Source organism: Podarcis gaigeae (assembly GCF_964106915.1).
Source record: "Podarcis gaigeae genome assembly, chromosome: 9".
Classification (NCBI taxonomy): Eukaryota; Metazoa; Chordata; class Lepidosauria; order Squamata; family Lacertidae; genus Podarcis; species Podarcis gaigeae.
This window is the reverse complement of record NC_139685.1, coordinates 51,636,736-51,661,741: the sequence shown is the minus strand read 5'-3', so window position 1 is coordinate 51,661,741 and position 25,006 is coordinate 51,636,736. Positions and strand designations below refer to the sequence as shown.

The following is a 25,006-nucleotide window of genomic DNA, read 5'->3' as shown; positions in this document are numbered from 1 at the left end:
GGAAGCCTAGCCATGCCCTCTCTCAATATATCATTTGTTTATCAAACTACGAAATCTATACAATCCAGTGTAACTGTTCCTACAATTATCGTTCATCATCATGATCGAGACAAAATTACAAATGCAAAATCACACCTAAAAACAATTCCAGTATATTAGCTATTGTAACAACTTCAAATAAACCTGTTAAGTTCCATGTCTCCATCTTCAACTTTCCTCCTTGCCTAAATTTTAAATTATGTCCACTTCATACCATTTCAATAAAATCCAACAGGTACAGTACAATGCTACACTAACTATAAATTGAGTTCAATGGAGCTTACTCTAGGATAAGTAGGCATATGATTGCAGCCCTTATCTCTCACTCCTTCCATTTGGGGGCTATCTACATTTTTGTAACGAAAATTTACTGAATACCCCCTCAAAATAATTCAGCAGCAATAGGAGCTGTCTTCTACTTTAACAATTAGGAATCTTTCTCTGTCTTTCATAACCAGTGTTTTTCAGGGAAGTGGGTGTGTTTGTTTTTCCATAACTTTTAATATGAATAACTAAAAAGCACAGTGTCTCAGAAAGCTTGATTTACAACCTATTTTCAAAAGAAACATTTTGATTGAAGCCATTTTTAATTCTGTGAACCATAATACCAATGACCACAAGTGCTAGGGTTTTCCAGAATCACACAATTAAAAGTAGTTATCTGTGCATACGATATGGAAAGAAATTGTGGGAAGTCTATACACTGAAAGTTTGAGAGGTTGTGGATGCGTTCTTCAGTTTAACTGATAATGCTGGGCAGAGATTCCTGTCAAGAACGCCTCCCATCCCCACACATCACCTATATAAATAATATTAATATTTCTACAGTACTTCAGTGTTAGTTTTAAACTTGCCAAATGCATGATGAAATTACCACTCTGAATAAGAACTCCTCAATGTAGTCTCAACATACTCCTGATGATGGAGCTCTTTTGTGTAAGTTTTTCCTTTCAGAGAAATGTTTATCCACTTTTGTGGCTTCTTGATATTTATTTTACTTTGGGTAACCAGCATTTTAAAAAAATACATCAGAATAGGTCTATTTCCTAGCAAACAAGATATTTAGAAAAGAATCTTGTGGGTCCTGTCTTCAGGCTTTTGCGTCAATAGGATTTTTTCCCCTCCCTGACTACAGATTGAGTAAATACTCCACAGACAGGCCCCTGTAATTTTTACAGAAGTATATGTCTCAGGCATATGAAAAACAGGCATCACCAACATAGCCTTAATTTGTTTTGTATTGTAGTTAATGCAAACCACATCTGGTGTAAGCCCTCTGAAAATCCATTTTATTATCTGCATGTGCTGCTCAGTAAAAAGCTCAAAATAAAGTATAGTAAGCAGTTCCATATCTGAGATGCAAAGAAATGCAGATAGTATACAGAACAATCACAGCTATGGGATTACTGACCATGCCTCACAAATGTTTTGTTTATCATTTGCCTGCACTGTGATTTGAAGATGCTGTCTCGTCCACTCTGGGTGAATGGCTCACTCCAACTCTGAAAGTGACTCATAAGAAGAGGACATTTGAAGGAGGAAAGAAACCCTTATGAAAGAAAACCTCTGAGAAGAAAGCACTCCATTCCAAGAAAACAATTATCTGGGCTGAGGCCATCGGGAGCAAGCATTTTCATTGTCTTGTTTTCTGAGTTTAATGTACTTAAACCTATTTCTGTCAGAGACACTGCTTCAGCTGCTGTAGCTGGCAACTTCACTGCTAGCAGGGCAGACAGACAGAGTGGCCACAAAGGAAAAGGGACCTATCACAGTGTAATGAGATTTTTTTCTAGTGCCACTCATCTCATCCGGCAAGCTGAGAGGACCAAAAATCTACCTGGCTTCTCTCCAGATATCTTTCGAATGTAACCTCAGCCCAACCCATGGCTATGATTTATGAAATAAGGCTGCCCCCTAAGTCTTCCAAAACCTAGTATGAAATAAGCTTGTTATTTCTTTACTCTTTCCTATATAGGGCTGGTTTACACATCTCTGAGTGAATGTAGCATTTTGTGATTAGATAGGGATGGAGTATAGATCAAGGAAGGAGTGAAGAACGAAAGACTGGTGGCAAGATAATTTTAGCAACCTAAAGTTTTAATATATGACTAAGAGATGTGTTTTCAATGTGTTGGTTCACATAAAAGAGACAGGTTATAGAGTTTCCTTTATTACATATGCTTTGATTTACGACTGGCATATTTTATATTTACTAAGCTACTTAGCGACAGTGACAATGATCCATACCCACAACCCAATTTTATATTCCTGTCATCAATAAACGCAAACACATGACATTCTTTTACTTTGGTGAGTGGAAGTAGTTGCTTCTATAATCTGATAGATGCTCCATAAACAGTTGGAATTTACAGTCCTAGCAGCCATTCAGTGCCTGTGAAATCCGTTTTTTATTATCTTCCAGATGACCTTCTGTTTGTTGACAGTTAAGCCATCCCTCCCTTTCTTTTTCTGTGCTTTTAGATCTTTTCATCTTTCTTTTAATGTCTTCAGTGTCCCCATTGTCCTTCCTAATGGCATTAATTCTCTTCCCAAATTGTTGCTATAGTTTTTATCTTTATGTTTTGTATAGATTTACTAGTGTGGAGAACGTGCCAGGCGACATCTTTTTCCACATTGTTAATGTTCTCTTGGTGCCTGAAGTATCAGTTACTTGTAATAGAAACTTGGAGGGTTGTTATTATTTACAGTCCTTGCTTTTGCTTAGTGGAACATTTTCTTTAGAAGAGGAAAGGTTTGCAGAAATAAAAGTTGCTTCTTTGGGCTTACTCCAATATGGCTGAAATATTCATACTTGCATGCAGTACCATCCTCTCAAGAGATCATACCAGCACCTCAGAATGCATAAGCTTGTTCGTAAGCATCCCCACATGAAAATCTTCCTGCATGCGGAAAACTAAGGCAAAGTTTTCACAAATGAAGTGGTAAACCTCTATCTGGTCTGTACCAGTTCAGAATGCAGATTGCAGATGGCTGTCGTGATTGAATATTATAAGATACCACATAGAAAATCAGGTGTTAAGCCAAGGTGTCTAGCATAGCCTTAGCCCTTAAGGAATAAGTCCTCAAGTGGTAGGCAATGGCACTGTCCAGACACAGGACAATCAGAAGCCACTTTCCAATATGGATACCAACCCTAGAGTATAACATTTTGCAACCTAAACTTTCAAAGCCAGCACTTCTTATTAAATGAAGAAACAAATGGTTTCTGATAATGCACCCCCCCAACACAAATGCTTTCATATTTCACATTTTCAAAAAATCTGACTAGTCTAATAATATGGGCCCTAGGTGCTTAATGGGACTGCATGACAGGAAAAAGATCACATATACGTGTGCTCAAAAATTACAAATCCCAGATGAAATTTTGGAATTATGCTAATGCTTTCCCAATGTTAAAAATCATGCACTTTCCTCACAGAGTTATTGTAAATAATCACTGCCTTTTGCTTTTAGTTTGGGGGATAAAACTCAATTGGCAGCCAATGTAATACAGCCCATGTATACAGCAGAGCAATAACATCAACATTCACACATTGCATGGTTGATCTACCCACAAGAGCACAGTTAACAGCAAACTGCCATGGAGTTAGGGAGGCTACCAACAAAAAAAGAAACAAGAACCTATGAAATTCTTACAACCCTCTTTGGTCTGGAAACCGGCTATGGACTTCATGAAATGAGGCAGAGTGGGAGACGTCCTTCCCCTTAGATTGCAATTTAAAGAAATTATTTGTGAAACAGTTGTGGTAGCAGACTACTGTTCCAAAGCCATAATGCCTTAAAAAAAAAAGTCAAGAAAAATGGGGGTAAGTTATTTTATTGCTAGTCCCACTCCATAAACCACATGTAGCCCTTCAGAAATCCTGGTGATGTCAAGCTGTAGGCAAGGACCTTGAGGACTGCCAACCAGATCCATTGCTTTTCAGTTTTCCATAGACGCATAACAGTGAACTGTAAAAAATAATAATGTGGAACTACAATAGATTTGTGAGAAAATAAACCTGAAGTCTTATTGAACCCTAGGATTTATTGGAAACTGGTTCAGACAGGAGGTGCCTAGATATATTTTGTTCCATTCTTAGCAGCAAACTTTTATAATGCATTTCCCTCTACTGGAAAATCTGATGATTTGTCATCTTCAGTAGAGAGAAACCTCTAACCTATAAAGCTAGATTCAAAAAAATTGTCAAATACAAACCCACAGCAGTAGTAAAAGCCATGGCTGCAATCTAGTACACAGGTAAGCATTCTTAAATTCTACTGATTTCAAAGGAAGTATAGAATACATAATTATGCTGGATTGTGGCCAATGTCTTTAAGTCAACAAGAGACTGGAAGATTTTCTCTGAACGTGCCAAAGGATAACAGGAATTATGTATCTTTTATGTATTAATAAGCCTGTGATTACAAATGAAGAACAGTTTATTTTCAGACTAGCTCCCTTTGAAAGTAAAAAAGAGGAGTTCAGGAGCAATACTTTGCTTCTTTTCTTTAAATGCTGAGAATTTTAATCTGGAAAGCATGTCCCTAAGCATTAAAATAAAAGCCAGATTTAAAACTTTTCATTGGAGCAATAAAACGGATGTTCAATTAGTAATAAATCATAATCTTGTTTAAATCTCCAGACTTAAAAAGGGGGGGAAATGAACACCCCAGTTCTATAGACTTCATGTACTTTTCCTTAAAGTTTTAAAGGGTATCATTAAACATTAAAGATAACAACCATAACTAAAGAGCAATCAGTCAAAACATCAGATGCTGTCAGATTCTGTAGTTGTCTGAGATGGAAATTATTGCAATATTCTCAGGAAACCTAGAACTTAGATCACTGGCAGAGCGCATGCATTGTATCTAGAAGGCTCCAAGCTCAGACCCCCAAATCTAAGTTTAAAAGACATCAGCTATGAAGGCTTAGTGCTCTGCCTGAGCTAGATAGACCAATAGTCTGAGCTGGGACCAAACTAGACTATGTGTGTCATTAGAAAGACTATCCGTTTTAAAAAGAATTAAAAGCAGGTGGGAATTTTCATCAGGATCATAATATAGGGGATGAGGTGCTTTCTGCTATGATGCTGATGAATCCCCCACAATGCTGCTTATCAGCCGGGGAAATGGGTGAGAGAGAGACTGGTCGGATCTATACCATACGTTTAAAGCACTCTTAAACCACTTCAACAGTCATGGCAGTAAAAAGTTTACCATAGTAATCAAGTAAACTTGGGGGGGGGGGATGTAATTTGTTAAAGATGCTCAGACTTATCAGGAAATCCCTCACAGAGCTACAATTCCCATCCGCCTTAATAAACTACAGTTCCTATCATACTTCGTGGGAAGCCATTACTTTTAAAGGGGTGTGAGTGTGTTTTACATGTTTGGTGTGAATACGACCACCAACTAAAACTAAGGAACAGTGTGGTACGCTGATATAGTGACCATTTCAAAATAATATACAATTCTTTAGTGTGTCCATGTATGAAAAGCATCCATGGACAACATATGGTCTATGCGCATATATCTCTTGGGCTTTAAAAGAAAAAAAAGATGCTCAGAATTCCGTCCTTCATAGGTCTCATGGTACAACGAACTATAGCTTATGGGACTCCACAAATATGGTAGCCCCAGAGAGGAGCTTGCCCTCACTTTGCTCTTCTCCAGTCATTTAACTACAGTCCATCACAGCAGCTAAAGCAAGGTTTGGCTTAGCATCTTATGCAAAGCCAGGATCAACTATATCTTGTGATAAAACATGTCAAACAGTCATCTGTTCACTCAGAAACTCAAAGAGCAGGCTCCATGTCGGGTTCTTGCTTGGTGTGAAGGTGGTTTATTTGCATCACTGAAAACTCTTTGCAAGCTCCTATTATTTTGCAATGAAAGATCCATAAACTGGCAAAAAGTTACATAAAATCTCAGTGGATTATAAACAAGAAAGACTTTCAGATTTCAGAAAGAGAGTGTGTAAACAACATGAGGGGACTAAACTTTGAGGGTTCAAACAGACTTTCTGTCTCTGTTTTCTGTATTTGCAAATCACACTTAGCACGGTTGCAAGGATTTCCAATAGTGTTGTTTGTCACAGGCAATGATGTACGTGACATTTCATCTTCTTATCTGACCATCAGTCATGATGTCTCAAACTTATTTAAACCATCATGCCACACATGGCTTGAGTTAAATGACTGTGGAAATGCTCTGTTTTCTGTTTTAGAAACAAGGGTATTTGGATTAAATATGAAGGTTTGTTATGCAACAAAAAGTTTGCCACACCACCCTTTACCATGAAATACGTAATCATACAACGCAGATAGAAAAACGACTTTGCGATTCCACAGAATCTGATAAGGATTCAAGTTGAAAAGTTTTATGAATATGTATCTTGCTGCAATGTTTCCTTTTGAAATTTGCCATTTTATTGGAGAAAAGATTCTCTACTACGCAATATATTTTTATTTCCATGGTCCACTTTAGGCTGTCAAACAAACAGCTATAACACAAGGTAACAGAGCCATACGTACCCTTGTGTGGGTGCGAATGTGCATTTTCAACCCATCATTCTTGCTGAAAGCTTTGTCACAGTAAGGACACTGGTATGGCCGCTCACCTGAAAATAATGTAAACATCAGATTTTTAAAAGAATTATTACTATTACTTATATCACCCTTTTCTGATTCTGAGTTCAAAACAGCACAGACAGGATTTTCAGATGATATTCCTCAAGGCAGGGTTTACCAATGTTCTCCTATCCAGGCAATGACCAGATCCAGACATGCTTTGCATCAGAAATGGTGCTGCACTGTGTGCCTTCAAACCATGACCAGGGTCTAAAAAAAAATGTGGCCTAGGAAAAAGAACGTACTGTCTTAGAAGATCAAAGAAGCACAGCATGTATGTCTGTCAAAGGAATATTTCTGTGGTCAAATGTTAATGTTCACTTCATACAAATGAGGACCTCGTTCCCAGTAGGCTACTGATTGCATGGGAAAGATCCACACAATTGGCACAGTCCACATGGTTATAATAGACACACACACACACACACACACACAGCCCTGCAATGAGCAACTGTGCCACACTGAAACTATTCCCATGACACTGTCTCTGTGTGTGAAGGAGGCCAGAAGGCTGGGGCATCGATGCTTTAAAGTGACTGTGCACTTAAGAACAAAAGAACACTAAGTTCTGCATCAAGCAGGGCAACATCAAAGTACAGCTGTTTGATGTTGTCCTAACAAGATATGAATATGACAATCCACCCCCCCCCAGCCCCATATTGCTGGTGACAACAGTGCTGACTGCGGGGTGGGACATCTATAACGGTCACTTTATGGCCATTTTTATGGATAGTCATCAATTGTATTCAAAAGTACAGTATGTTTTCCTGACCTCACAGCTGTTCATAATTAGAGCCATCTGGGTGTCACCATCCAATTTAATTACCTCAACCCATTCTATTCATGTATCTTATTTAACTAAAAGCAGATCGGCTGGATTGCTCCTGCTGTGACTCCTGCTGCATAACTTCTAGTTAGATGCCTTCAGTGGTTCATAGCCTACTGTATTCCCCCTCCTCACAAAAATCAGGGCTATCATGCAAAACAAACAACGAAATGCAAAACATACAATATACCATTTCACTTTTATGCATGGCTGATAATATTACAGAACTTTCATCCCACTTTTTCAAAAGCAAAAGGAAGTTGTATAATGCCGTGATACGACTGTTCTTTAAAAAGTTAATCAAAAGGAGTTACCCTGATTACACCACAATTGATCCCCTAGATTTTCAGTGCCACACATTTAACTGATTTTGGCAGCCACTGGGTTTCAGAAATAAAACTGTCTTGGCTGCCCTGCTGTATAATCCATGTTTGGCATATGACAGAACAATGTTGAATCCTCTCTATTCACTGGAACGTTTGGATGGATGTCAGTCCCTCTGATCCCAATATTCTTGTCTAGAATGACCATGCTTCATTAGTTCCCCTCATACTTTGGCAGCGTCACTAAACCGTTAGTCTGATTTCCAGAATCTTTGAACCAGGCCTCCGCCATCTTATGATGTGAAGCCACATCATGAACACTTTACACCCACACCATACATTTGAAGCAGTGTGATACCACTTTATGGGTCTTAGTAAATTAGTTATGTATGCTTTAACACTGTTAGGAATAAAGTCACCCGAAGAACCAACGGTGGGGGAACAGTAGTGTACTTGTAAAATGTGATTGCCTCTCTCTTTTCCCACTACCCCATCACCCTGCCTTAGCTCATTAACTCTGAATAAAAGGATTTGAGCAAATATTTTTTAACAAAGCCCGAAAGCTGTCCCAAGCGCTCCGATTTACCCATTTCACATCTGTTTGAAACGTGACACTATCTCTTGTGACCCTTGATGTCACTAATCCATGCTGTCATCCTTTGGACACTGCAGGAGCTGTTGGGACTCAAACATTTAATTAATCCAGTTGACATTTTAATGTTCTGAGGCCTTTTGCATTTCAAGGGGAAAGTTTGGAAAGATTCATAAGCAGATGACTGCTGACAGGCCAGTGCTGAGATTTTTCCCCACCCCCTTCATTCTTTGTTTACAGAGAAGAGATGTGCTTTAATGGGGTGGCTTTAGGGCTGATAGGAACACTGTTCTCAATGTCCTTTGTAACCTTAGCATTTGTAGCTCTTGAAGAATACGGCTTGGATCTCGACTCACATGAGGAGGAACCATCTCAACCAACAACCCACTGCACTTCAGTCCCCTTACACAACATCCTCCCAACCCCCAAATTCTATGGGGCTGCAGGGGAAAGATGAAGGTGGGAATTCCCCATTCAATGAATGCGAAAGTTAGGATTCAAGCAACTCAGTAGATGCTGGTAGAAGGCGACATTGGCATCTGATAACAAAACGTTATTCCTGCTTTGACCTGCCTTGGATCATCCATCATATAGATGTGTCCTCATTCTTTTGTTGCTTAGCTCAGGATCCCATACAACAGACAATTTTAGCTCTTACAGCTAAATCATAGCCCTCAGGATTAATTAGTGGATTAATGAAATGCTGCTATGACTAACGGAAGTGGTGTTTGTGTGTATGTATCAACTGCAAGTCTTTGTGGGGGGTTTTCTGGACACTGCTACATGTTGCTCAGCTTGGTAACAATCTTAATTCCTGCCGCAGCTGCGCTGAAATGAAATTCATCCTCCCAAGCAGCAATTAGCATTAGGGTCCCATTTTAGACCAATGATAACTTCTTCTTTTTTTTTACTACACCAGGGAGCAAATTTTACAGAGACAGAAGCTGGGGAGAGGAGACTTAAACCTCCACTTTGCATGAGCTATGATATTTATAACCACCCCCGGCCCCCTGGTGACCAGTATTTAAGTTTAAGAAACAGGCAGACAATGTGATTGCTCAGTCATGCAATTTATGAAGTACACAGAAATGCTTCAGAATAAGAATCTGTTGTGGTAGCACAGGATACAACAACCACAGCCATAGGAATGCACAATGCTGACAATAAGAGCTGGAAGTTTTTTTAAAATGTTGGTTCCAGTTATTTTCAGTTTTCATAAGCAAAAGTTAACATTATTTCACAGTTGTTGAATATTTCTGCAGCTTACTTTGTTATGGTTTGACAAAGGAGCTTTACAAAGAGCTTAAAATATTCCCTCATATTTCAATCCCTATGTGTAAGTAAGTACCATTAATTCCAGTGCTTTCAAAGCACTTTGAAATTACATTCTTAGGCCCATTTAAAATATTACTTTCAAGGTGCATAAACAATTCATTTAATATTTTTAAAACTAGATTTTTAAAATTCCAGTTGTAACAATTGTCTGTTGTTGGGTTTTTTAAACTAGGTTTTTAATTAAATCTCAGTACTTAACTATCTGGGACGCAGGTGGCGCTGTGGGTTAAAGCCTCAGCACCTAGGACTTGCCGATCGAAAGGTCGGCGGTTCGAATCCCTGCGGCGGGCTGCGCTCCCGCTGCTCGGTCCTAGCGCCTGCCAACCTAGCAGTTCGAAAGCACCTCCGGGTGCAAGTAGATAAATAGGGACTGCTTACCAGCGGGAAGGTAAACGGCGTTTCCGTGTGCGGCTCTGGCTCGCCAGAGCAGCGATGTCACGCTGGCCACATAACCCGGAAGTGTCTCCGGACAGCGCTGGCCCCTGGCCTCTTAAGTGAGATGGGCGCACAACCCCAGAGTCTGTCAAGACTGGCCCGTACGGGCAGGGGTACCTTTACCTTTTACTTAACTATCTTACAAGTATCTTACAATCTTAACTATCTTACAAGTATTGTTTGAAGTTGGCTTAGAATCATAGAATCATAGAGTTGGAAGAGACCACAAGGGCCATCAAGTCCAACCCCCTGCCAAGCAGGAAACACCATCAGAGCACTCCTGACATATGGTTGTCAAGCCTCTGCTTAAAGACCTCCAAAGAAGGAGATTCCACCACACTCCTTGGCAGCAAATTCCACTGTCGAACAGCTCTTACTGTCAGGAAGTTCTTCCTAATGTTTAGGTGGAATCTTCTTTCTTGTAGTTTGGATCCATTGCTTCTCTGGAGCAGCACAAAACAACCTTTCTCCCTCCTCTATGTGACATCCTTTTATATATTTGAACATGGCTATCATATCACCCCTTAACCTCATCTTCTCCAGGCTAAACATGCCCAGCTCCCTTAGCCGTTCCTCATAAGGCATCGTTTCCAGGCCTTTGACCATTTTGGTTGCCCTCCTCTGGACACGTTCCAGTTTGTCAGTGTCCTTCTTGAACTGTGGTGCCCAGAACTGGACACAGTACTCCAGGTGAGGTCTGACCAGAGCAGAATACAGTGGCACTATTACTTCCCTTGATCTAGATGCTATACTCCTCTTGATGCAGCCCAGAATTGCATTGGCGTTTTAAGCTGCCGCGTCACACTGTTGGCTCATGTCAAGTTTGTGGTCAATGTCAAGTTTGTGGTCAACCAAGACTCCTAGATCTTGTTTCAGCAAACCTTGCTTGTTTCAGCAAAGTATAAGTTTGCCAGGTTCAGATGGCACTCTAAAATGGAAACAAAGGCTTCTATATCTTCATGGCTGTGCCAGAGAAAGAGAGGTGAGAAGGAAGCACATGAACTCTTGTAAAACTGGTGGCGAGTCTGATATAGCGCATTGTGTTAAAACAGATTTTCTTAATAGAACTCAAACAGATTGGGTTTCAGCAGACTTCTTTTTATTTCATCACTCCCATACTACATCCTGCCTGATAAAAAGAGAAATCCAGAATATTCATCCTGAATTCTGACCATTTTATTTAAGTGTATCCTAAATCAGATAACAGGAGAAAGAGAAGCATCAGCAATCCAGCACCACAATACCAAACCACGACCACAGTCTATCTGCAAAATCAAGGTAATTCTCCTGGGCAGGAGGTCACGGGAGGTGAAGGAGACGGGCCATCTGGATCACACATTCAACACCCCCTGCCAGGTGATCAATAGAGCAGTCCAGAAAGGAAGCTGTAAGAGAGCTTTTCTAATCAGAGATAGTGTGAGGTGACGACAGCAGGCAATAACAAGTATGAATGGACAAAAGGTTAAGGTAACGGAGAACAGCATAAGTTTGTTAGATACTTAGAGAATGCTGTACAAAAGTATTCGTTTACACTTTTAGCTAATTTAGAAAAGTCTACTGCAGCAATAGAGCTCTTGCTGCAATCACTGAAAATTTTACTTTGTCTAATTGCATAGGATAGGTGTTTATTTTATTTTATTCTTGTCAGGAGAGAGAGAGAAAACACTACACAAAGCTTTTCATTGAAGACAATAGCCGAGTTCTCACTGGCAAGTAAACCAATAGAAATCTGTACCAGTAAACATACCAGCACTACACATGCAAGACTCACTGGCCTGTGCTTTCAAGAAATTTATAATACAGTACAGCCCAGCTATCCAAACAGACCAAGAAACATCAAAAATAGGGTGATGTTTTTCTAAGCACACATAGGATATGAGAGATGCACTTTGTTGACAGATAGCCAAGTGATTGAAATAAACGAGGTTAGGAAAAGGGCTTTTTGCTTATTTCATTGTGTAAACCTTTTGTTTATAAAATGTTCAGTGAGGAAACGAAACCAGAACATTCAAATAATGCTAAAATTTTGCCAACCAAATAGATATAAATAATCCAAATCAGCTCCAGCTCCATATTGAGCTTAAAATATATTCTGACTGGGTTTGGGGAGAGCTTTCATGAATTTGCGAATTACTGGCAGTTAGATGTCTTAAAAAGAAACATCAGATGGTAGTATTAACACTGAAATCTTGAGTTATGGCAACAAACAAACGTAATGAATTCAACTGTGATACAATCCTGGTTCCATCTATGTATGGTTACTGTAATAGAAACAGCACTACATACTTAGGATGTCTTCAGGAAATAAATAAACTTGACAAAGCCACTTAAATATATTTATTTGGAAATAAGTCACACCTTCCCCCTTAGGACTCCAATTTATATTTTGAGGTACAATAAAAAAAAAATTAAGTTACATTTGATCCAATTGATTTCAATGGAATTAAGCATGTTTTCTTTGTTGGATTTGAGGGCCCTTGGGTTTTTAATGGGATGGAATCAGTATTTCTGACCACCCCCTCTTTAAAAAAAACACACGGAGGAAGGAAGGAAGATTAAAATCTCTGACCCCTGTGAACCCAGTGCTGGTTCTTTTTCCAGCTCCTCGCAATATTCAACCTATTGGGTGCTGTAATTCATTTGATCTAAAGAAGTCACTAGCAATCTAGCCAAGCATCCTTTGAAAGAATGTGACTCTCTCATCCACTAGTAGCAAACCAACAGGAGGCTGACAGCTGCCTGAGACTTTACAGGTACTTTTGAAGATTTAACTGTCGCGGGGAGATAAAATAGACAATGATGTACAACCCCAAAGTGCTAGGAATGCAGAACTCTTTAACTTTGTGGCTTATTAGAATGAAAGTATTTTTATAGACAACAGATTCTTTCTTTTAAAAGGAAAGAAAAATCACCCAAGTGATTTGTTATAAAGAGAGGCTGCAGTAAGATCAAGGAAATTTACTATGTGGCAGTGTCCAAGATGAAGGATACTTTAGGGACTTTAGGGAACCCAGAAAAAAAGAAGAAGAAATGAGAATATTTATTATTGCTATCATTATTTATTTATTAGATTTCTGGCCTGCCCATCACAGTGAAGTTCTAGGGCAGGTTACAATTTTAAAATACAATATTAAAATCAGTTTAGAACAAATTACAGTCAAATACCACAATAAAGAAGTGCGCCTTAAGCACGCTACAAAAACCTGAATGATGACGGGGCCAGACAAACCTCTGTGGAGAGGCAAATCCACAGCTTAGGCGCTGCCAGAGACAACAACTTCTCCTGGACCACCAGTCTCCAAACTTCAGAAGGTGATGGAACCATCAAGAGGACCGACTCCACTGGAACTCCAGCTACTAATCTGATTCCTGCATTTCAGAATAGTTTCTGAATCTTGTTCAAGGGCAGTTTCCATGTAGAGTGCATTGCAGTAATCTAGTCTGTGAGTTACTAGAGTTGCTAAGACGTCTCTGCTCAAAAGAGGCCAAAGCTGGCAAACTAGCCAGTGAAGGAAATAGGCAGTCCTAGGCACTGAGACCATCTGAGTCCCCAATGGCAATGTTGCATCTCTTCTCCTGGGGTCAGTGTCAGAAATATAAAACACTTATTTATTTCAGTAGGATAATTTTACTCCTCTAAAATTTTGGTGAAGTCAATAAGGATTCAGGATGGGAAGGAAATTTACCACAGTATTGCCTATTCTGACAGGTGTTAGCTTTCCAAAAGTCTTGGGGACTAGCCTTTCCATCCCTTATTCAGGACAGTCAGGAAACTGCTACAGACTACAGTCACATTTATTGTGAGTGATAAGGCAAGAAATAACACACCAATGCTATGTGAACTTCACTGGCTGACTGTTTACTACTGGGCTCCATTGAACACATTAACTCTAATGTTTGAAGTCCTGAACAATTTAGGACCCAAATACTTAATGGGGAACCTCTCGCTGATCTGCCCTGCAGTCCACAGGGGAAGCCCATCTCATGGTTCCTTCTGCAAACATTTCTTGTAAGATAGGGCCTTCTTGGTGGTGGCCCCCTTGTCTGTGGAACTTGTTCGCTATGGAGATAAGGATGCCACACTCACATACGCATGTCAGCTTATGATACATCTGCTGACACAAGTCTCTGGGCAAGGTTAGTGAATTAGCATGGCTATTTGCAGTGCTGCTACTTAATTGCTTTGTCCACTGTTGTCCCAGTATGCTGATTGTATCAGTGGAATTTAAACATAGTTGTTAATTTGACATTTTCCTATGTTTGATGTTTTCCTTTGTTTTTATTGGGTAAAGCACTCTGGGATTTTTTGGTGAAGACTGGTATTTAAATTGAATTTAGGAATAATAATCATAATCATCAGTGCAAGATACCAGTATATAGTGTGAGGAGGTTAATTAGCCAAGATGCAAAGTACATATCTAAGGTAGCTAACTGAGTTTTGAAGAGTCCAATCTCAAGTTTGTTCATCAGAAAAACAGGGGATTTCAGACTTCTTCGGTCATAACCCCTTGCAGATTATCTTGGGTTATTCACAATTCACTTTGTTTCTTTATGAGAAACAACCTCTACCTAACCAAGATAACAACTCTGTTATTGTTTACACAATTACTTATCAGCAACGTGAGTCAAGGGTTCTTTTGTTTTTGTTTTTTTGGTTGCTTTCTTCACTTTGAACTCAATTAACTTGCCTCTGGGATAGACCCTGAATTGTGCAAACAACTCTGAGATTAAAGTGTGTTGGGGAGCAACTGCTTATAAGAACCCCCTCTTGTAAACAAGACCTATGATAGAAATAACAAAATATTAAATTTCATTTTCCTTACTAAAGCACATTAAACATAAGGACTGTTTGGAAATATATGAATTAAGGTCCTCCTAATACACCAATGCTACTTCATTTCTACTGCTGAATCCAGCTCAAGCCTCTTCAAAGCCATCCATGACCTTGTCCTCCCTTATATCTATGCTCTTATATCTCAGTGCATCACTGTTCATGGTTATTACTCCAATAATAATAATAATAATTTTATTTATACTCCACCCATCTGGCTGGGTTTCCCCAGCCACTCTGGGTAGCTCACAGCATATATTGAAACATAATAAAACATCAAATATTGAAAACTTCCCTAAACAGGTCTGCCTTCAGATGTCTTCCAAAAGTAAGATAGTTGTTTATTTCCTTGACATCTGAAGGGAGGGCACCACTACCAAGAAGGCCCTCTGCCTGGTTTTCTAGCTCCACTGCTGAAAAATTCAGGTCCTTTGCCACATGCTGAAACATTTAGGCCGGTTCATTGGAGTTATACCCTTGACGGGAATCCCAAAGAACAGTTACAATATCTAGGAAGCCAATCTGCTGTTCATGGAAACAAAGAGAGGTGATACAGAATGCAATATTCTGCAACCATTTCAATGGCAATTAGTTTACTGATGTGTTCCTTTAAGCCAGGCCTGCTTTAGTTGGGACCCACAAAGTGGAACACAATATGCCACCTCTATCCTGCTGTCCCTGTTTTTGCAATCCCAAGGAACTGAGCTGCAGTTGGGTCGACATATGTGGATGGAGGGATCCGTTTGGCTTAATGGGTCACATGTTGTGTATGTCTGCTTTAAGGTAAAGGGACCCCGACCATTAGGTCCAGTCGTGGCCGACTCTGGGGTTGCGGCACTCATCTCGCTTTATTGGCCGAGGGAGCCGGCGTACAGCTTCCGGGTCATGTGGCCAGCATGATTAAGCTGCTTCTGGTGAACCAGAGCAGTGCACGGAAACGCCGTTTAGCTTCCCGGGAGCGGTACCTATTTATCTACTTGCACTTTGACGTGCTTCGAACTGCTAGGTTGGCAGGAGCTGGGACCAAGCAACGGGAGCTCACCCTGTCACGGGGATTCGAACCGCCGACCTTCTGATCGGCAAGTCCTAGGCTCAGTGGTTTAACCCACAGTGCCACCCGTGTCCCTTCACAGCCTTCTACTACTCTGCAAATTAAAACTGGGCCAAACCACTCTATAATGAGCAAACCTGAAGATAGCTGTGTGGTGGCCTGGGGACAAAATGGATGTTAGCCCCTTTTACAGAACCGCAACCTAATCCAACATATGTTTACCAAGAATTAAGTTCAAGTGTGTTCAGTGGAGCTTACTCTCTGGTAAACAAGCGTAGGATTGCAGCCTCAGCTGCATATGGATCTCATCAGGATATGTTTGCAAAAGTCATGGTGCAGTGAGAGATGTATTCCATGTGAATTCCCTAATGTAAAAAATGCTCTGCCCACGGAAAATTACAGTGCCAGAGTAAAGGATCCTAACCAAACCTCCCTAATGTTTCAATTTTATGTGTGCAGATTCTGTGATAAGCATGCAAACATGCAATCGTCTATCTTTATTCTGAATATAAATCAAATATATTTTCTAAAAACTTCTACTAGGTTTTCTGTCCTTGCACAAGGCTTGCCCCTTTAGCAAAGACCAAGAGTGTAGGACCAAGGCCTGTTGATCAGACCAAAGGCCCCTGTAGTCCAGCATTTTCAAACCTGAAAGTTTAATAAAAAACTAAATGTATAAACAGATCACATTGCTGCACATTGAGCAAGGAAGAGCCTTCCAGAGAACCGAAACTGTGGTCAAATTAGAATTCCAAGTGAAATGGTGGAGGAGGATGAGAGAAACAGAGATACTTGTGGACTGCCATCTAACCACACATCAAATAATAGAGGTTGAGGGAAAATGTGAACATGCTTAGTTTCCCTGCCTTGCAGAGAGTGTTTGCTAATCTCTGAGAAGAACATGGTTGGCATTAGTAACAAGATTTACTAGACCAGTACATGCTGACAAATGACCATGAATTCTTGGGGCTATGTTATGGATGTTTCCCAATCACACTCAAATCTAGTGTTTGTCCCCCGATATGGATGGACAGAATTTGCTTGTCTATTGTCCTCCAAGATCAAATTTTCTTAAATTTCTTTACAGCGACAGCTTTCAAGGATTATACTGTAAAGGTTGCACAGGCAGACACCCAGCTGTTGACAGAATGGCGCAGACTGCAAAGCATTGCTAGCCGGTTTCCTACCACCAAGCATCATCAAGAGGTGGGGAAGATCAGATTGGCTCCACTGCTGCGCCCGCTTCAAGCTTCCCACAACTGAACCCTTCCCCCCCCCCCCATAACTGGCAGCAATACTTGGCTCTGGGAAAGCAGGTGGGAAACACTGCTCCGCCCCATCCCTCACTGTGCACAAGTAGAAAAGATTACAACAGGAGGACAAGATTAAAGCACAACACCCACATATTTGGTGCAATGCTCAAGTATTGGGATTGTCAACACATAATTCACTGCACTTTATTCTGGAGATATGAAACTTAATCCTACATCAGTCATGACATTTTTAAAGGTCTAAATTAGGTATTAAGAAATACGAAGATGCTACTGCCCTGATTGATCATACCTGGGTCCACCATTTAGTACAATGTTACTAGCTTCCTATACCGCAAATGTGTTAATGTGCAGCTACATACAGAGGGTCAAATAATATCCTCTTACAAAACTTTTGTCCCAGGATTATTCGCCTACATCACAGTGACCAGCAAACAAGTATTCTGTGACCATCTGCTGAGTCCTTACCCTCCAGTTAGGAACTACAATTTCAGCCCTTTCCAAGAAGTAGATTCTGTTTCAGCTACACAATCTAAATTTTCATTGGAATAATCAGTATTCAGCCCTGGTTACAGTCAGAATTACAAACAGGACCAAACAAGTAAACAGCTTTAATCTTAACAGGTGGCCATGAGAGATGGAAGTGATTAAGACTTATCAAACATATTAGGAAGCCAAGTGATTAAGTGCACATGTTCTGTCATCTTCCTGCAAGCCAAATTTGTTTATGCAAAATCAAGCAGAATGTCATAAGAAGACTATTTGTTAACAAGCGCTTTGCATGTCAAACACCAATCCTCACCCTTTTAAGTTGGAAACCAAACATCACAAAAACACTCAGCAGCTTGCCAATTACTCGAATACGTAGTCTGTGGTAAACAGAATGCTCTAGGGCATCCACTTTGTTTTCGAAATTTGTGTCTTCGATGTACTGTCAGATCTATAGATAAGTAGAACTACTTATTAGGTGACAGAAACACGTACAGCCAGTTGTAAGAACATGATGGCACTCAGGGATTGCCAGCAAAATCTACAAGTAGGGAACTGGAGCTGGGACCAGTGTGTGGCAGCAGTGAAAAAGGCAAATTTCATGTTAGGGATCATTAGGAAGGGCGCTGAAAGGCAAACTGCAAATATCAAAATGCCACCATACAAATCTATGGTGCATTCGCATTTGGAATACTATATACAGTTCTGGTCACCTCACCTCACCTCAAGAAAGGATATTGTGGAGTTGGAGAAAGACCAGAAAAGGACAACCAAAATGTTCAAGAGTATGCAGCGACTCCCTTATGAGAAAAGGTTACAATTGGGGCTTTTTAATTTAGAGAAAAGACAAATAAGAGGAGGCCTATATAAAATGATGCACAGTATGGAGAACATGGACAGATAAAATTTTTTATCCCTCATGTTATTTTTTGTGACTAAGTTTTTTTTTTTTTACAATACTGTATTTTAATGTTGTATTTTAATTGTTGTAACCATCCTGGGACCTTAGGAGGAAGGGCAAGTAAATAATAATAATAAGAATAATAATAATCTTGAGGAACTATTTTTACTGATCATTTTAATACTTCTTATAAACCACTTAGAAGTATTGTAAGAATCAAGCAGTTGTTAAACAAATACATTCTTTTGAATGTCACGAATCTTCCAACTTTTAGTTACATTGGATGTCCACTCAGTAATTCATCATTTCCTTGAAGAGTTACAAATTCAACCAGGCAGAGGGCCTTCTCGGTAGTGGCGCCCACCCTGTGGAATGCCTTCCCAGCAGATGTCAAGGAAATAAACAACTGACTTTTAGAAGACATCTGAAGGCAGCTGTGTTCAGGGAAGTTTTTAAAGTCGGATGTTTTATTGCCCTATTAATATTGTTGTTGTTGTTGTTGTTGTTGTTGTTGTTGTTGTTGTTATTATTATTATTATCATCATCATCATCATCATCATCAGTACTGTTTGGAGCCACATAACAACAACAACAACAACAACAACACAGACTAGGGCAGACGTTCTCCAGAATTTTGAGATTTTAAAGTATCTCTGAATGTTAGTGCAACATCAACGTGCATCAGTATGTGTAATATGGTGTGTTTTCCAACCACATGTGTCACGGTGTCATGCATCACAACATGTACCTTGCTTACTACAGCTGAGTGACATACAGGCTGCAACACAAGCAGAAGAACAGGCAGCAGCAGCAACGTGCATAATGTAGGTCTAAAACAGAAGGGGCCATGTAGCTGTTCCTTGTGAAGAACTTTTACACAGGAAAAAAAGCTTTTGCCTGACATTCAAGAGAAACAGTGGCCAAAAGTCAACTAGCTAAATCAGAAATGAGCACCCAGCCACAAGTGAGAAAGATATGTTGAACCAGGGAATAAACTATATAAATGTTTCTTAAAGCATGGTTGGTGTTTGCATGGTTTCAAATGTGAACGTTTAAACTGATTGGTTCCTTTGGCAAAGAGTAACTAAAGGGTTAAAGTAAAATTCCAGGAGCACATGCACTGCAAACTGCATTGTGAAAATATTAAAGAATGTTGAATAGAAGTTAGGGTTCTCTATAACTATTATCCTATTAGATTTCATTTTTTAAGCAACTAATTCCAAATTTTGGCACCAGTGATTTTTATGGGGGAGTTATGGCAACTGTCCTTCAATGCAAATAGGCAAGTCTACACTATGAAATGGTGCAATTCAAGTGCCTAGGAAATGTTATTCATTTCTTACAAAGTAATGTTGTACCTGTATGACTTCGAATATGTACTCTCAGTGTTCCATTGCTTGCAAACTTCTGTCCACAGTATGGACAGATTTTCTCCTTTTCGCCCGTGTGAGTCTACCGGGAAGAAGGGGGAAGGAGGGAAAAGAGAAAGAGTTAACTTAGCTGTGAAAGAAAACATAAATTAATAATGTTTATTATTCTTATTGCTCCAAGAGTCTGATTTCTTCAGCTTCCATTACATATCACACTATAATACCAAACTCAGGTTTTAAGAGTTTAATAATGGTTACATTTTAAGATTACAATTACTCTTTAGGACAACACCACAAAATGCCTGAATGAATACTGCTACTCATTGCAAAACAAACCAGGTTATCTAACTTAACTACAGGCCAAATTTGTTTTTTATTTCTCAAATGGTTTGGCTCATAAAAATTCAATTAATCTTTATTGGTTCTTGAAACTGCTTGCGGCAGAAGAAAAAGGTCCTTGTTACTTCCATATTTGCACTACAGTTTTTATAGCAAACACTGGCTTGATTTCTTAATGATAACCTTAAGTTCACTTTAAACTTCTGTTTGTGTCCAGTTCTACTAATGCTATTGTTAAATAAAATTGTTAAAGAGACTTTGGCCCACAAAACACTTTTACTATAGCTGGAAAAGAAGATTTTGAGCGTTACAAAAACTATTGTAAGAAAGATGACTACTTGAAAGATTCATTGTGACTAGATAGCAATGAGAAAGTACATTTTTTTACACAACTTTGACTGTAGTTTATGTTCATTGCAAAGGGACTTAATCCACCAATCTTGTTTAAAAGAACATTTTGGAATTTAAGTGAATATGAGATGGAATGCTGGACCTAGCCACAGTAAAATACAAGGGGAATAATTCTGGCAAGGACATTTAAGTTGATTGATTTAAATAGGAAACGTAAGGTTTTTTGATGACACCCAAATATAGCTTGCCCAGGTGACACCATAGAATCATAGAATTGTATAGTTGGAAGGGACTGTGAGGGGCATCTAATCCAACCCTCTGCAATTCAGAAGGAATCTTTTTGCCCAATGTGAGGCATGAACCAATGACCCTGAGATTAAAAGTCTCATGTTCTACCAACTCAGTTATATATTTAAGACTCCAACAGCCTCTGCTAGTGAAATAAAGTGGTGAGAAATAAAAGAGGCCACCACTGCTGGGTGACAACTGTGAGGGGAGAGCAACACCACACTCTTGAGATTCCCTTTAGAACTCTAAACAGCTTAGGTCCAGTATGAATTGCCTCCTCCCTTACTACCCTGCCCACTCCTATAGATCAGAAGGACATCGCAACCTAGGGTGGAAACTCAGCTGTCTGGAACAAGAGCAAAGGCCTTCTCAGTGACTGCACTCAGATTATGGCGCACTCCTGCCCCACAAACTAGATTTGGTACCTTTTTATTTGGATAGAGTCTGAAGGGCTGGTTATAAAAGCTCTAATAAATAGAAATCAAAGCCAAGGACATCACAGTGCAGACACTGGGTGCTTCTGGCCACTCAAATGGGTGCTGTCTTGCAAAGTTCAGGCAGACTGTGTTTGTTTGAATGCAGGATTTTCCAGTTCAGTCACTTCCAGTTCACTTCCACATGAGGAAGAATGAGAGGGCAAAAACTCAACATATATTCCTGATCTCTCCATGGATACAACTGTAAGAAAAAATATCCTCTGAACGAAGGTTTAGGCTTCTGCCTACTAGTTCAGGATTTTATTTTATTTTAAAAATCAATATAGTTAACTTTTTCCATTACAAAACTGTTAAGAGTTTAATCAAAACCATAAGTCTACCTGCCAGTTAGGTAAGGTGACAGAGGATATGACCTTCTAGAGACTTCTTTTAATCCTAATAAATCCTGCCACTAACTCCTGCATCCCTAGTGGATAAACAATGTCAATATTTACTCTGTTCATCGAAAGTCAGGATTTACAGAGTGAGGTGGAGAGAGTGTTGACTTAGCTCATCTTATCAAATGCAACAGCACAAAACAATAATGAAATCAAAGTGAAGGCAAATACAAACCCGTCAATACTTCAAACTCAATACCACAGCCTTGGCCCTGAGAGGGCATACAACGTGCAATTGCTTAACAAAGAAGGGATGAGTTTAACATTTTCCCCCAAGAAGCTATGTACTTTGAGTCATTGGGGTTTTTCAATAGCTGTCAGCAGGTATACAAAGGCAATGGAAGAAGAAATGTTGAAAGAATGATTTATTCCAGCCTTTCATACCCTTCTGGGTATTTGTCCACATCCACATTTGCAATGTTTCCCAAACCAATCAATTAAAATAGTACAAGTTCTTGCATAGATTTATCTCTGAAGATAATGAACAATCCTATTGTTATCAGAATAAGGAATGAGAGTGAGATATGAGGGAAAAAATTGTAGTAAGTCGCAGTCAAAGGAACAAAAATTGTTGGGGAGTCTTAAAACTGTTCCACTGATTCATAAATAAGATTGGACCACACCAATAAGCTTGAAGGTCTTCATTGCTTGCTTTTGAAACCTGTGTTTACAGCTACCTTAATTCTAATATTTGCATATGCTATCACTTTTCATAAGTATTTATTACTCTGTTGGTATGGACAATCAGCAGCTGAAAGTATTTACCTTAAAATAAATTCCATTATCTGTATATTCAAAGGTAAGCATAGTACACACTGAATGAATTTAACCTATTACAATGACCTCAGTTTTTACAAGCTACGGGTTATACTTACTTTTTTATGACTCTTAAGCACAGACGGTGTCACAAAGGCTTTGTCACACAAATCGCATTTGTATTTCTTATGGCCATCATGAACTACTTGTATGTGAACATTCAATGTGTCCTTCCTTTTGAAGGTTGCATCACAGTGATCACACTTAAAGGTTCTTTCACCTTGCAGAGGGGAAAAAGGAATAAACCTATGTTAGTAGTAGACTTAGCTTAACTTCCACTATCATACTAAGGGGTGTTTATAAAACTACTGTTTCTAAAAGTATCCTAACTTCATGCAGCATACAGTCATAGCTTGGTTTTTGAACGCCTTGTGACTAGAACGTTTTGGCTCCTGAGCATCACAAACCTGGAAGTGAGTGTTTCGGTTTATGAACTTTTTTTGGAAGCCGAACGTCCAACGTGGCTTCCGCAGCTTCTGATTGAGTGCAGGAAGCATTCAATTGGTTTTCAAATGTTTGGTTTTCAAATGTTTTCGGAAGTCAATCGGACTTCCTGAACCGATTCCATTCGAGAACCAAGTTACGACTGTATAATCTTCCTGCTACAGTTCCTTGAAAGATGTCTAAGAAAGCACATTTTTCAGGCATCCACTTTAGAAATCTACACTCAATGTGCATTCCAGGTATGTTGTTGTTGTTGTTTAGTCGTTTAGTCATGTCCGACTCTTCGTGACCCCATGGACCAGAGAACACCAGGCACCTCTGTCCTCCACTGCCTCCCGCAGTTTGGTTTTCTTTACAGCATTGGACTTTCCTTTCACTTCCAGGCATATTCACAACTGAGCGTCCTTTCGGCTTTGGCCCAGCCGCTTCATCAGCTCTGGATCTACTTGTACTTGCCCTCCACTCTTCCCCAGTAGCATGTTGGACGCCTTCCGACCTGAGGGGCTCATCTTCCAGCGTCATAACTTTTATATGCCTGTTGTCTTTGTCCATGGAGTTTTCTTGGCAGGGATACTGGAGTGGCTTGCCGGTTCCTCCTCCAGGTGGATCACACTTGGTCAAAACTCTCCACTATGACCTGTTCATCTTGGGTGCCCTGCTCAGCATAGTTCATAGCTTCTCTGAGTTCTTCAAGCCCCTTCACCACGGCAAGGCAGTGATCCATGAAGGGGATTCCAGGTATATATTGGAGGTATTTTCCTATTCTACAAATTACTCAAGTGAAGATGAATTTGCACATTTCTCAGCAATGAAAAAGTTAAGGCGGCTTACAGCTAAAATAGAAACAGCTAAAAACGCAGATAGGAAATGTTGGTCATCACTATTTATATATTTGGGCCTGCTTGACCATTCTGAAACCACTGAAAAATGTAAACTCGCAAAAACTAATGCAAGCTGCAGACAGACATACTATTGTGAATACAACAAAACATAAAATACAAGCAGATATACTATTTTTATTGTATTGCATAGTATTTTTTAAAATATATTGTTTTTAAAGATTTCTTAGTTTACAAAAATACGTGCATTGTCTCTTTTTTCAAGTTGTGTTTTCTACAGATCAGTTTATTGTTTTGCATAGTATTGTGTTGGTTTTGTTTTATTGACAGTTGGGCATTAGACATTTCATTTTTTTTATAGAGGAACAAAAGCTATAAAATGTTGAAGTGAATGAATAATTAACTGCTTCAGCACAATATTGGACCGGGGTAGTGTTTGGCATTTTACAGGATTTTGCTTACTCTATACAAGGTCCGCCTAGTAAACAAGAATCATTCAATACCTTCAGAAACTTGTTACAAGCACAATTATGCTGTACAAACATGGCACATTTTCTTCATTTCTGTACACGTCACCTTTGAGTCTCAAAGGATTATCTAAGAATCTCAGGTCTTCTATGAGTCATACAAAAGATACACAAACAAAATCTCAACTCGCATGCTTGGGCACCAGAGGAACAACGATCAAGATGATCAGGCATCAAGGAGATTTAAAAAATACCTAATGGATTTCAAGGTGGAGAAACAGATTTTGAAGTCTATAGGGAATTCTTTGACTTTCACAGCCACAACTTTTAGTTTTCTTTCAATTGCTTCTTAGTATTAGCAGTGGGGAATGGTACTGAAATGTTTTTGTTTGTTGAACAGACCCCCAAATTCACATGGGATACTACAGTACTCTAGCTGTTTTTATATATGCTGTAAGCCTCCCAGAGTGGCTGGGGAAACCCAGCCAGATGG

At 39.5% G+C, this 25,006-nt stretch overlaps 1 protein-coding gene across 3 annotated transcripts in view; it reads right to left on the bottom strand.

The window, feature by feature from the left end:
* Positions 1–25,006, bottom strand: part of PRDM5 (PR/SET domain 5) — an 88,997-nt gene that overhangs the window by 13,919 nt on the left and 50,072 nt on the right. For all 3 annotated transcript variants that reach the window (XM_083755710.1, XM_083755709.1, XM_083755711.1), the window contains 3 exons: positions 22,823–22,983; positions 20,084–20,177; positions 6,576–6,661 (listed from right to left, as the gene is read on the bottom strand). In XM_083755710.1, coding sequence (XP_083611836.1) covers positions 6,576–6,661; positions 20,084–20,177; positions 22,823–22,983 — 341 coding nt within the window. The remainder of the gene's footprint in view (positions 1–6,575; positions 6,662–20,083; positions 20,178–22,822; positions 22,984–25,006) is intronic.